We start from the raw sequence: 14,270 nt of genomic DNA on the forward strand, positions 1-14,270 counted from the left end.
GGGTGGCTCACAAAGCTGGGACCTGTCAGGGCTGGGCAGCTGCAGCTCTGTGGAACCAATGTCAGTGCGTGGTCACCCACCATGGGCTTTGCTTTCCAGGATTTCTTGACTGACCTGATGATGTCTGAAGTTGATCGCTGTGGTGAGAATGAGCATCTCATTTTCAGGGAGAACACACTGGCCACCAAAGCAATCGAAGAATACCTGAAGCTGGTGGGGCAGAAATACTTACAAGATGCCTTAGGTACGTACAGAGCGTTGGCAGCTCTCGCCCAGAGAGGCTCTCCAGGCTGCATGGTGGGAATGTCAGCTGAGCCCTGATGGCCATCAGAGCCCTCAGCATTTTCCTGCTGGAGCATTTCCCTGGCAGCAGGTCCGAGCCTGGACACGGCCGTGGCCGCAGTGGGCAGCTCCCTGTGCCAGGCGAAGGTGACTGCAGAGCTGGCACCTTCATCTGCTTTCAGAGCAGATCAGCAGTGGATGTTGGGAGGCATTCTGCTGCCTGCCAGGCTCCTGTCTCAGGCCTGGCTGTCAGGGGCTGATTGAATCTCCCCCCTTGCAGCCCCAGCCGAGACGTGCCCGGCTCCTGCAGCGCTCCCGAGTCAGATGAGATCTCCCCGGCCGCAGTGATGCGCTGCCTCCCGGAGCATCCAGCACTGGGAACCCTCCTGGTGGTTCTTTTTCCAAGTGCTGGCTCTGTTTATGGCTCCAAAAATACTTCTCTTGATGCAAATGAAAATAATTAGAAGCTTCTGCTTCTGGGCAGGTCAGGAAGGAATTGCTGCATGCAGGGAACACAGCACGAGGATGGGGAGAGGCTGCCTTGGAAGCTCTGTGATCTCCCATTGGATCCACATCCCAGGGCTGGATGAGCAGAGTCTCTATTGAGGTGTTAATTTTTCAGCATGTTAGGTTCCTGCTAGTGGATTTGTATAATTTTAGCAAGGAGCAGAGAAGCATAAATACTTTATTAAGAGAATAATAATAATAATAATGAAAACCTTGAGGAAAGGGAAATAATTGAGCAAATTCAGGCAGAGAGCCCACAAGAATAGCAAAAGAAATACTACTTATTTCTGCCTTGTAATGCTTTCTGGTTGAAGGCAAGTCTGTAAGTAGATTACTCATAAAAATTCTCAAAAGCCAGGAGATTAATGATATCAGAGAATTTTGAAATATTCCCTTTTGGGGGCTCAGTGCTGCCAGGCCAGTTCCATCTCGTGCAGGAGGAGCCTGGGGTTCCTGCTCACTGTGGGGTGCAGGTTCTGAGTGACCTTTTCCCAGGGAGATGAGTCACCTGCATGTCACAAGGTGCCCCAGGGCAGCATGGCACTGTCCTTGGAACCATGGAGCAGGTGATGGGGCCGGGGAAGAACAGCAGGCATCACCTGCAGGCGAGCAGAGCAGCTCCAGAGCTCCCTGGCAGAGCTGAAAATACTCTGGAGAGGCTCTCCAGTATGTAATTAAAATTTGTTTTGGCAATAGGGAAGGAATGCAGATTGGAGAGGGGAAAAAACAGAATGGGAAAATCCAAGACAGTTGGGAATTAGGAGCAAACCAAGTGGAATGAGAAGAAAACCAAAGCAAGCCATTCTCCCAGAACGTCACCCAAGCTAAATGCTGCCTCCTCATCCCTGTCACCCTGTCCCCAGTCTCCCCAGTCACTGCTGGGATGAAGGACTGAGCCCCCAACCCTGAGTGCAGGGGCTGTGCCCAGGTACCCTGTGGTGAAAGGTGGCACAAGAGCAGAAGCTGGTGGAGCAGCTCAGTGTGAGCCTCTGCAAGGGTGAGGAGGAGCAGTCAGGCAGCAGAGAGGAGCACAGGAAGACTCAAGGAAATATTTTAATTTCATTTTATGTGGTGTTCAGCTCAAAATAAGCCAAGTAATTTGTTTCTTTCCTTTAATTACCTATTTTTCCTGTGAATCACAGTGGTTTGTCAGCACCAGGGCACAGGCTGCAGTAGCAGGCCCTGCTACCAATAATTACAGGGCCTGCCAGCATCCTTCCTCCTGGATTAGCCCAAGGGAGCATCTCTGGAGCAAGGGGGCCAGGCAGGTGCTGGGCAGCACAGCCCTGATGCAATACCCCAGAGCCACAGGGACAGCTCTGCCAGCTGGGAACAGGGATGGGAAGTGCTGGGTGTGCTGTGCTGGGCATGAGCTCCCAAGGAACTGCCAGGCACTCCTGGGTCCTTTGGGACACATGGAGAGCCAGAGAGCTGCCCCAGGGGCACCACGTGCTCTTGTGTCCCTCTCATCTTCCCCCAGGGTGATGGGGAGCCAGGGGCTCCTCAGGCACTGGGGTTTAGGAATGGAGCTGCTTGAAGGCTGCACTTCTCATGTCTCCAAACCCATCACCAACTCTGTTTTACAGGGGAGTTCATCAAGGCATTGTATGAATCAGATGAAAATTGTGAGGTGGATCCCAGCAAATGCTCGTCTTCAGACCTCCCCGAACATCAGGGCAACCTGAAGATGTGCTGTGAGCTGGCCTTCTGCAAGATCATCAACTCCTACTGGTGGGTACCCCAGGAGTGGCACTCCCTCCTCTGGAGTGCTGTGTCTGCAGGGGCTGGGACCTGTCTGTGGCTCTGGCAGAGCTGTGGAGGGGGAGCTGCCAGAGTTTGGAGCATCTGCTCTGGGGATGTGGCACCCTCCCAGATTCTCTGGCACCCTTGTCTTCAGAGGTGCCAGCGTCACTGGGGCACAGGGACAGGGCAGTGGAGGCAAGGAACACCAAGTGAGACTGATTCAGAGGTACTTGATGCCAAATGAGTATGAAATTGTGAAATAAGAGGCAGAGATGCGTGTCCTGGATCTTCCACCCATCGAACAATCAGTCTGGATGGGACTGACAGATCTACACCTCCAGGAGCATCCAGCAAAGCTGGGAAATCCTGCAGCAGGCAGGGGCTGTGGCACCTGTGAGGAGCTGCCCCAGCACAGGCAGCTTTTGTCTGGGCAGATGTTCTCTGGTTGCAGAGTGCTGGAGCTGCGAGGAGGATGCTGTTCTCCCTGCTTGGCTCAGCATCCCACATTCCTCTGGGTTAACCCCTGTCTCTCCCAGCCCTGGGCGGTTGCTGGGTGATGGGAGCCCTTTGCCTCCTTGGCCCAAGGCCTGGTATGCAGCTGGAGGCATTTCCCAGTTGTTTGTTCTCAGGGTGAAGGTTCTTGCAACCGGTTGGGACAGGCCCGAATATCCCACATGGGCTGGTGTGAGGCACTGGATCCTGCTGGAGGAGGTGGTTGTTTGGCACAGCTGTGCTGGGAGCCAAGAGTCCCTGAGTCTGTGACAGCTGCTGCCTGCAGAGGTGACCTCAAAGGGCAAAAAGATGGACTTGGGACTCTCTTTACTTGGAGAAATAGAAATATTTTCTTTCTGCTTTTTGCTAGCATACCCAGAGTTTTTGGTCCTTATCATGAGAGAAGGAGCATTTTTGTCTCACTGCTGGACTTCCAGCCTTTCTGCTTAAAATCTGGGCTTAGTTTTTATTAATGTATTTAGTAGCAACACTGTTGTTGCAAAGCATCAACAAGGGATAATATTGGAGGAAGGAGGTCTTTGATAACAAGGATTTCTTGTTTTCTCTCCTCTCCTAGCCATTGTGTTGAGGTCAGAAAACTTATTATAAATAATCTCCCAAGATATTGAGTGTACTCTCCTGGAAGCCAGGAAGGGAACTGATCCTGCTCAGGGGGAGAGCAAGGAGCAAGAGGCTTGCTCAGGCTGCCATTATGTACCACAGGTACAACACAGGTTCTTTACAGGTATCCCATTCCTTATCCTTGGCCAATTAATAACTCTGACTGAGGAACGGCGTTTACCTGCTCTCCAAGGAGGGATTCACCACTTCTAGTCAGCAGTGGATCATAATGGTTTGAATTAATGTCTTCCTAAAAATATCCAAAGCAGCACTCAAAGGTCACTCTAAAAATAGGCTTGTAGAGTGACCCAGGGAAAGTCAGGAATGCACGGGAAGTTTGTTCCTCCCATCCTGCCTTTCCAAGGAAGGCTGGAGCAGCTGAGCTGCTGCTCTGAGTGGTTCCCCCTGAATCCTTTGAGCTCAGCAGTTCTTGGGGATTAATTGGGCTGATGAGTGTTGGGATTGGCCAAGGTATCCCAAGAGCCAACGATCCCGCTTTAAATAGAGCACTGGAGTGTGTGTGCTCATCTGTGCAGAGAGTCAGGCAGAGGAAAGAGGTTCACAATAACCGAAAATTGTTATAATTATGACATAATTTGGACATCTGGAAAGTTTCAGTGTAAGCAGAATTTCAGCATGTGGAAGCTCGTTACTGGGAAGTTGGGTAATGAATTACGGGCCCGTTTGTCACATAAAGCCAACGATCCGGATTCCATCCGCTGTGACACAATTAAACTTCCAGGGCTCCAGCCTGTGACGGGAACGTGCGGGTGCTGCATTTCAGGGGTTGCTCTCCAGTCACTGCACAACCTGTCCTGATCATTCAAGCCTCAAATTGCTTAAAGGATTCTCCTGTTTCTGGGCAAATACCATGAAGTGAAAGGGTTTTGTCCAATTGTGTGGATCAAGCCAAAGATAGAGGAGAATTTATCCAGCCAAAGACATTGGCTAATGTTATTTGTAGAGCTCGGGGTAAAAAAGCTCATGGGGGTGAAAGTGTGAAGGCAGCACAGAGCAGAAGCTGAACAGGATGGCAGCATTTTCCAGGCACATCCATGGAGTGCCATCGCTGTGTCAGAAGGTCAGATGGCCTGGAATGGAGCACAGCCCCCCTCAGTTGCTGTGGTACCCCCACTGTCAGGGAACAGCTCTGGGTGTGACACAAGGACGGTGGTTCCTGGCCAGGGCACTGGGATCTGTGTGCCAGGGACACTGGGACCAGTGGCCAGCCCAGTGCCAGCCTGCTTCTGGGTGGGAGTCTGCAGCTGAGTAAATAACACATGCTGGGAACAGGATGAGGTGGGAGCAGGGAGCTGGGAAGGGCCGAGCAGGAACAGGCAGCAGCTCTCCAGAGATAAGGGCTGCTGCAGTGAGCGTCTGCTGGCCCCCAGGGAATTCTGGCATCCGGGAAAGGCAGGCTGAGGTCTGTGCAGCTACAAGGCTGGAGTAACTCCGGTGGGGCTCTGTGTTTGTACTAGGCACAGTGGGATTTGATCCAGGTGCTTGAACAGGAGTATTACAGTTTGCACAGCCCCCCCTGCAAGCTCCAGCTGTGCCAGAGATTGCAGTGCTGCTAGTGATTCTTCAGGAGATGCTCTCCTTGCTGGCTAAGCTTCCTCCAGCTCAGAGTACCCCCATGGCACAGCCACTGAGTGCTGAAGAGCTTCTGTGCACAGTTTGTTTCATATCCCAGTCTTCCCAGTTTTCTGGGATCTTGGCATCCAGCATAAGGTCCAATAGAAGCTGCTTCTCTCACAACTTTACAAAGCAGCTTTGCTTTCTCCCTTAGGTGGTTTGAGACTCCTGATGCTCCAACCCTGACAGACACTGCCTGTCCTTGTGTCATTTCAGCGTCTTCCCAAGAGAGCTCAAAGAAGTTTTTGCCTCGTGGAGACAGGAGTGCAGCAACCGAGGCCGCCCCGACATCAGCGAGCGGCTGATCAGCGCCTCCCTGTTCCTGCGCTTCCTGTGCCCGGCCATCATGTCCCCGTCCCTGTTCAGCCTGCTGCAGGAGTACCCCGATGACCGCACCGCGCGCACTTTGACCCTCATCGCCAAGGTCACCCAGAACCTCGCCAACTTTGCCAAGTAAGCCAGGCTGTGGGCAGGGCAGGGCCGGGCAGGGACAGAACCTCCGGGTGCGTGGGCAGAGCACGGCGCCAGCACAGAGTCCCACACTTGGCCACTCCTTTCCTCGCTGGAAAGGGCCTGTTTGCTTCCTGTTGGCTTTTTCCCCACATCTCTCTGGGACTTGTTCCCTTGCTGTCAGGTCAGGGAGATCATTCAAGTTTCCAAAACAGGACATGTTTTATGAGCAGGAAAACAGGCTGTTTTGACCACATGGACAAGCAGCGGGGTGGCACTGGGGACTTTGTCCTGTGATGTCCTGCAGATGCAGGACCAGAACCTGATCAGCAGTAGTGATGTGCTCGGCTCAGGAACTGTTCCATCCCTCCTTTGAGCTCTGGGACCTTCCCTGCTATTAAAATGCAGCTGATTGAACTGGGAAGGCCTGAGAACACAGACACCATCAATTTCTAACTAAGCCCATTGGTTTGATGGAAACAAAGCAAGAGATTTCTGAAAATCTTTCCACTGGCTGTAGCTCTGAGCTACTTATCCTGAGCTCTGATAACAAAATGATGAGCTTTCTGAAACATGAATGGACAGTTTCTATCTAAAGCTCCTTAGATCTGGAAACTGGCTTAGTGCTCACACTCACAGTCAGCAACGCACAGACGCGCCTGCGGACACCGGCAGGAGATGTACAAGTGTGTTACACTAGATGACAGAAATTCTCTGTATTCCTGACCAATCCCTAACTAAAGGGTTTTCATATTTCCAGCACTTTGCAGGAAAGGCTCTTTAACTAAGCTGACACTAGTCAAGCTGAAGTGATCAAGCCAAGCTGTCCTGTGCATGGCACTGGGCCAAGCCTGTCCCATGGAACCGCTGGCACAGCACCAGCTGCTGCCAGGACAGTCCAACCACGAGGCCCTCCCTGTTGTGCTCTAAATCAGACAAAATACTGAGGGTGAAGAGCTTGGAGGACAGAAGGTGGTGGTAGGAAGCCTGAGGGGACAATGGGGCTGACCCAGTTGCAGGGGGGGCTCTACAGGGTGATCCCAGAGCAGTTGTGCTGGCATTGCTGGAGAGTGCAGGGTTCCTGCCCCCATCTGTCACTGGGCTCCAGTCAGCTGAGGGTGATTGCTGTGACAGCATCTTGATTTCCAGTGACAGGTCCTGTTTCTGGAGGCTGTGCCCTGACCCAGCAGCCAGACACTGGGTCACCAAGAACTCCTTTGTTTCTCCTGCTTTCACCTTTGTTCCTGATGCGCAGATCCCAGACCGATGAGGGCTTAGCTGGATGAGGTGGGGGTTAATTTTGGTTCCACAGTCAGTGAGGTGTCCCAGGTGCCTGCTCACAGCCCAGGGATCCCAAAGGCTTGGAAGGGTTGAGATGCCAGAGGAGAGTTCTTAGCTGCATTGTACCTCCCCTTTCCATGGACTGCAGTTTTTTTCCTGATTTAGCTGAAATCTGTGTTGCTCTCTCAATAGGTTTGGCAGCAAAGAGGAATACATGTCCTTTATGAATCAGTTCCTGGAACATGAATGGACTAACATGCAGAGATTTCTCCTGGAGATTTCCAATCCTGAAACCATCTCAAACACAGCTGGCTTTGAGGGCTACATTGACCTGGGCCGGGAACTGTCCACATTGCACTCACTACTCTGGGAAGTCATTTCCCAACTGGAGCAGGTATCCAGGGGATGGCAGGGACAGCTTTGGGGGCGGGAAATGATGGAGAAAATGTTGTTCGTGTGATTCTCTGAAGAGACTCTCCAGCAACTGGCAAAGCTCATAGTTCTCTAGCAAAAAGCACAAGATGGTGGTGGTAATTATTCTCTCTTTCCTGCCCAGGGCACTGCCACCAAACTGGGGCCTCTGCCCCGGATCCTGCGTGACGTCAACGCCGCTCTCAGTAACCCGGCCTGCGTGCAGGTGTCGGTCACGGCCGAGCACGCCGCCTCCACGCCCAGTGCTGGCAACAGCATCTCTGCAGGGCTGCAGAAAATGGTCATAGAGAATGACTTATCTGGGTAAGAGACCAGCGGGGCCTGGCCACACACCAGGGACACACGGAACAGTCAGGCAGGGACAGGCAGGACAGGGTGCAGCTGATCCACTGACCAGGCTCTCCCATTGCAGAAGTGGTGCTGGATGTAGTTCACTGCTGAGCAGTGATTCACAGACACAGTCACCTACATACTTTTTGGCCTGATTAAGTAAGGAGCTTCATTCATGCAGAGGATGAGGCTTTTGCAGACCTCTAATATTTCTGTTTGTGGAAAATGAAATGGAGCCCACACAAACGGAAAGCCTGTGCTAGTAAAATAGTTTGTAAGTGGAAACTGCATAATATTTAACAGTTTAATTAGGAATGAAAGGCAGCAATGGCACTGGACTTGCTCTAATCAGAGCTTTCATCTCTAGTGCCTCCCAGCATGAGGTGCAATTATTTAAATCCAATGCTATGGAGGATCTCTGACAATACGCTTCCCCCCCAATACTTGCTTACAATGCACCATCTTTGATCAGCAGAATATTCACATGAAGCTACTGCAAAGCTCTTTCTTCCTATCCCCAAGAAATCAATATTGCATGAATGTGCATTGCAGCAGGAGTGGGGGGATAACCTTCAGCTGCCAGGCTTGAGCTCTGCTGTGCGAGCACTCACTGACCTGGGAGGCCTGGTGTGGACCCGGCCCCCACAGTGTTCTGTGCTGTCCAAATCCTTGCCAGTGTGCCCACAGAGCTTGCTGCCCAGGTACAGAGCAAGCACATGGGACTGGCATGGAGACAGCCTTTGGGAGCAGGAAGGGTGACATGCACTGACCCAGAGCAGAGCAGCCCCCAGGAGTGTGTCCCTGAGCCTCATGACAGTGCAGTGCCCGTTGTGCACACACTGCCCTCACTCACCTGCCCTCATCTGCCCGTTCCCAGGCCAGCCCGGGGCTCCACAGCACCCTCCCCACTCCTCACACTGTCCCTGGCTGAGCCAGCCCTGTCCCTGCTCCTGTCAGGGCTGGGTCCTGTCCCTGTCCCCATTCCTGTCCCACACAGCTGCGCCACCCTGATTTCTGAGTGATTTCGTTTTCCTGCTCCGGTGGAGCATTCACAACTCTTCTTTTTTGTTTTGTTTTCCTCTCCTCTTCTTACGCACTGACTTCCCCGCAGTCTGATAGATTTCACACGGTTACCATCTCCAACCCCTGAAAACAAGGACTTGTTTTTTGTCACAAGGTCTGCTGGGGCCCAGCCCTCGCCTGCCCGAAGCTCCAGTTACTCAGAGGCCAATGAGCCCGACGTGCAGATGTCTAATGGCAGCAAGAGTTTGTCCATGGTGGACTTGCAGGACAATCGGCTCTTGGACAGTGGGGCCAACGCGCCCGGCACAGCCGACTCGCTCAATGACAGTCAGTCGTCGCTGGGGCAGTTGCAGGGCGTTTGGAGCACACGGACTCAGCAGAACAGCGTGACGGGCATGGCCACCGTGCGCCGGGTGGGCCAGACCCCCACCACGCCGAGCGGCGAGAGCGCGCCCGGCCGGCCGCAGCTGCTGGCGCCGCTGTCCTTCCAGAACCCCGTGTACCAGATGGCCGCCGGGCTGCCGCTGTCCCCCCGTGGCCTGGGCGACTCCGGCTCCGAGTGCCACAGCTCGCTCAGCTCCCACAGCAACAGCGAGGAGCTGACGGCCAACAAGCACGGCTTCGCCGGCCCCGCCGCCGGCGAGGACTTCTCGCGCCGGCCGGGGGAGCTGGCCCGGCGGCAGCTGTCGCTGACCGAGAAGGGCGGCCAGCCCACGATGCCGCGGCAGAACAGCGCGGGGCCGCAGCGCCGCATCGACCAGCCGCCCCCGCCGCCCCCGCCCGTCACCCGCGGCCGCACGCCGCCCTCCCTGCTGAACACGGTGCAGTACCAGCGACCTTCCAGCGGCAGCATGATGTCCTCATCGCCCGACTGGCCCGGCAGCGGGGCGCGGCTCCGGCAGCAGTCCTCCTCCTCCAAAGGTGACAGCCCCGAGATGAAGCAGCGCACGATGCACAAACAGGTGAGTTCGGGCTGTCCGGGCCCTGGCACTGAAGGGGCCAGGTGGGGTTAGCCCGTGGAGATTGCTGCCATGGGAGGAGATGTGGCTCTGAACTGCCACACCAGTGCCAACCCCATAGTGGCATCACGTGTGGGGATGTACCTCGGCTCTGGCACCTCTGGCCTGAGACAGAGGCCCTCCAGGGACAGGAACACAGAGCAGCGTCCACTCCCGGTGTCCCTCTGTCACACTGGAGCGTGATGGTGGTAGGTGGCAGAGGCTCGAGGGCAGTGGCAGCCACGCCGCTGTCCTGCGCTACCATCTTGTCACTGCTTTGCCTGTCCATGCCCAGGCTCTCATCCCATGCCATAGCCAACCCCGTGCCATCCCCCAGGCTTGGAACAGACCTTGGTCTCCTGTAACTGAGAGCCTCCCGTAGGAGCAGGGAGGAAGGAGCCCAGAGCGACATTCCTGCTGTGCAGAGCTCTGCAGTGATCCTAGTCCCAAACCATGTGCTGGGCTGCACAGAATTCCATCCCACTGTCCCTGGAGGTAAAATGGAAGGCAGTAGGTCACAGGCCTAAGGCCCTCTGGATGTCCTGCCATGGACAAATGGTTTTTATAGTGCTCATTTATTCACTCTGCATTTCAAAACCAGCCCTACAGAACATTATCACAGTAAGACCTCTGTACCTAAAGAAGAGTTGTAAAAGAAAAGCAAACACGGAGACTGGACAAGCAGCAAGAGCCCACTGCACGCAGACCCTGAGTTAGCTCAGGCCCTTCTCCAGCCCTCAGTGTTGCTGTGTGTGCCTCTCCCACAGAGCAGCTGTGGAGCCTGGTCAGTGCTGCCCACAGAAGTTGTTGGTGCTCCCATCCAGGGCTGCTCCGTGATTCCGGAATCGATCTGTAAGCGCTGGCATTAGCAGCGCTGTGCAGCAGCCTTTGTGTAACACAATCAATGCTCGTTAGGGACAGAGGGCACAGAGCTGTGCAAGGAGCAGAGGCCTGGATGTAGCAGGCTTTCTTCCAGAAACACAAGGATTCTCCAGGTGGCCATCAGAAAGCTCTGGCCAGGTTCTCTTCACAGAGGATTCCTCCACCCACACCTGTGGTCCTCTCGAAGTTTCTCTTCAGACCTGAAGTCTCAGAATGCCTCTCCCACCCTCACTCTGCACATTTTATTTACATGTCAGCAGCATGAGGATTTGTAGCCAGCAATGCTCATGAGCCAAGTCTGATGCTTCTGATTCATAATTCTGGAGGTAGAAGACCAGACTGGAAGATGGCATGGGAAAGCCCCTGACCCCAATGAGGAAATGAAACGAGTGCCCACTCCTTCTGACACAGAACCTCCTGTTCTGCTGCCTGACAGTGACTGGGTTTCTCTATCCAGAGGCTGGAATGAAGGAGAAAGTTTCTGACATTTCTGATTTGTTAACTTGAATTCTCAAGTCATTAACTTGAATGACCAAGTCATGCAGATCCCATGTGTTCATCTCACTGTTTACTGCAGCTTATAACAAGGCAGGATGGAAGGGAAATAGCTGAAGAGTGACTTCCTTGTATTGTGCTTGGAAAATATTTAGGCAGTGCCACTGGCAGTCCCTGCCCAGGCCAGGAGTGCAAGGCAGCAGATGTGACTGTAGCTCACTGACCATGGAACATCACTAGTAAGTGATACTGAGCATTTAGACCTCTTCAGCATCCTTAGTGTAGCCTTGGCTGAAAAGAAACTTTACTTCTCCAAGAAGGCACCTGCACGGTCATAAGGAGAGTTTCAGTTTTCAGATCTTGTTTTATGCAATCCATGGAAGCAAAGATGGCTCATAACAAGATGAAGACTTGAGAGAACTCTGCTCGTGGAGTGAAAAAACCACATCCAGTCACTCTGCTCACCTGCAGGATCTGCTCAGACACCGGGGCCATGACTTGGAGCAGGTTCCACTGCTTGACCCAAAATAATGTCCACCTGCAGAACAGGAGTTGTTCCTGCTCCAGCCCCAGCTGCTCTGGTAGCTCAGCCTGGCTCGTTGCTGTCTGAGCAGCATGGGAGAGGGTCTGCTTGGAAGGAAACTCTCTCCCTCCAGCTTCATGACCATTTGTGTTACAGGTTTTTCTTTTGTCATGGTTGTATCATTGTTTCATTGTAGGCCCCTTCTCCTGTGAATCCCAATGCCCTGGACCGCACTGCTGCTTGGCTTTTGAATATGAACATGCAGTTTTTAGAAGATGAAAGCATTGACCCAGATTCCAAGCACAGGGATAAGCTCAGGAATAAGGACGAGCTCAGCCAAGCAGAAAAGGTAAAACCTGATTGGATTGAAACAAGTTTCTGAATAGAGAGAGGATTTCCTTGAATGTTATCCCCTGAGCACCCTGGGGAGAAGGTGGGCTGTGTGCAGGTCCCTGCACAGCAGAGAGGGGCCAGGCTGCTCCCTGTCCTACTCGGCCTCCCAGGGAACTTGTGGGGAACGTTTGGGAGGCTTTCACACACTCAGTGACTGGAATCACCTTCTGATGAAAGCAAGTAAGAAACACAGGAGCCAGGAATCAAATGCTGATGCTGCCCTGAAACAAACTCTGCAGCCAGCCACTGCCTCTTACTCTCCCCATTCCAACTCACCCAGCTTCTGGGAAGAAAGCTTAAAAAGGGGATTAAGCACCCCTGTAACAGAGGTGGAGCAAGGCACAGGCAGCCTCCTGCCTCACAACAGAGACATGGAGCAGGAAGCAGCTTCCATGTCAAAAAGCTGTTCACAGACCTAAAAATTAAGTCCAAATTTTGGTCTCAGAGACAGCACTGGTGCCTGGGGTGACTTTGTGGCACTTCCACAGGCTTATGGCAGTGTCGCACACATCAGGACCTGGCCAGTCAGGTCTGCTAGGGAGCTGTGTGCAGAGTATTCAGTCTCAGCCCCTGGGCCCACAGAGGCTCTGTGCCTCTGAAGCAGAGGGGTGCTGCTCCCTTCCCCTCCTTCCTGGGCAAGTCTGGGGTGGGAGAAGCTGGGAAGAGACAAAGTAGGCCTGGCTAGGATGAAAAAGAAGGATAAAAATGAGGATCCAACAGTCACAATCTGGGAAAATCCCATCTTTGCTGATTGCTGCTTCTGCAAGGGTCTTTCTCAGCAGCCTGGCTCTGCCAGGATTGTGGCAGTTGAGCATCAATAGCATTTGGGATGTTTCCTCAATATGCTTCTCTTGTATCACACCAGCACTGCAGACATCATCCTTCCCTCAGCCCCTGTCCTGTTTCCCAGCACAGACACATCTCTGGCTTTGTTCCAATAGCCTTCCCGTGCTCATTCTGCTGTGCTGTGTCATTTGGGGGCTGTCACCTCTTAAACCCAAGGAAAATGCTGAGGGCAGATGTTGTAGGAGCCAGGAGGTCCAAGGCAGCAGCTCCCAGCTGCCCCAGGAAGATCAGGGCAGTTTTGTGGGTTCAGCCCATCCTGGCTGGGCACAGTGGTGGGGTTTCAAACTCTGATGGCACTGCAACATCCCAGTGCCTGCCCCAAGCCCAGCAGGAGCCCCAGCCCAGGCTGTCTCATTGCCATGCAGCATCTTTCCTTACTCTGCTGTCCCATCAGTCACTGACATTCAAGATCACCATTAGCATAACCTCTCTCCCCATTACTGTAAGACCTGAATGGTAACTGAGAATGAGACAAGTGTTCTAGAGACAGGAGCGACTCCTTCGGGCTCTGAGGCCTCTCCTGCTCTCCTCTGAGCTCACTTACGCTGCTCCTATTTTAAGGCTAGGGTAGGTATTTAATCTTTCCTGTTCAAGCAACTCCCTGCTGTCTGACTTTAGTGCTACTGTGCAGCTTTGTTCCCTCATTGCTTCAGGTTCCGTGTGCAAACCCCGCCATTCCTGTGCTGCAGTAAGAGCTTTGCTAAAGGAAAACCGCCTCGCTCCAGTACTTTTGCAGTTCAGGAAACCATCAGCTTCCTAAGTTTTCAATCCTTGGGAGCTGCAGTTATTTTTGAGTGCAGTGCTGGTCAGTCCCCAGCAGCAGCCTGGCTGCCCTCCCCTCTCCCTAGGGCTGGTCTGGAGGCCAGGAGGACTCAGACGTGGGACATGACCCAGCCCATCATTGCAGTGCCTACCCAGGTATGATGGCCAAAGGGGAAAGGCCAAGTCAAGACACAACAGAGTGCACTTCTCTCAGTTCATTAATAACACTTGTAGCTTTCACAGCCTTCATGACTCAGATGGAAGCCCTTTTCCTGTATCTGACTTTAAAAGCAGCATGCCACATTATCAGCTGCATGTTAATTATTCTGAAGTTATTCCAGTTGAGATGCTTTTTTAAAAGGCTATGTCCAAATATAATTTTTTGAAATTAAAGCAGTTTTCTTGTGCATACACTCACTGGATTTTCCTTTAGCAAAGCAAGTTTACTGAATGCTGTGCTGCTGCAATAGCTGAACCCAGTTTTACCAAGTTCAAAAGCTCTTAATTTTTTTAATTGCTTTATGTAATTCTGCTGCTGATTTATAGCTTCACCCAAATGAACAATACAACTGTGG

General features: G+C 52.9%; 1 protein-coding gene across 11 annotated transcripts in view; it reads left to right on the forward strand.

Moving 5' to 3' along the window:
* The window catches only part of DAB2IP (DAB2 interacting protein), a 157,351-nt gene that overhangs the window by 134,776 nt on the left and 8,305 nt on the right, over positions 1-14,270 (forward strand). For 9 of the 11 annotated variants that reach the window (XM_077189400.1, XM_077189396.1, XM_077189403.1 and 6 more), the window contains 7 exons: positions 100-244; positions 2,376-2,520; positions 5,497-5,733; positions 7,204-7,405; positions 7,568-7,746; positions 8,885-9,758; positions 11,891-12,043. In XM_077189400.1, the coding sequence (XP_077045515.1) occupies positions 100-244; positions 2,376-2,520; positions 5,497-5,733; positions 7,204-7,405; positions 7,568-7,746; positions 8,885-9,758; positions 11,891-12,043 (1,935 nt within the window). The remainder of the gene's footprint in view (positions 1-99; positions 245-2,375; positions 2,521-5,496; positions 5,734-7,203; positions 7,406-7,567; positions 7,747-8,884; positions 9,759-11,890; positions 12,044-14,270) is intronic. The other 2 variants (XM_077189398.1, XM_077189401.1) reach the window with 2 other exon arrangements.

Source organism: Agelaius phoeniceus, chromosome 21 (assembly GCF_051311805.1).
Source record: "Agelaius phoeniceus isolate bAgePho1 chromosome 21, bAgePho1.hap1, whole genome shotgun sequence".
In the NCBI taxonomy this organism is placed as follows: Eukaryota; Metazoa; Chordata; class Aves; order Passeriformes; family Icteridae; genus Agelaius; species Agelaius phoeniceus.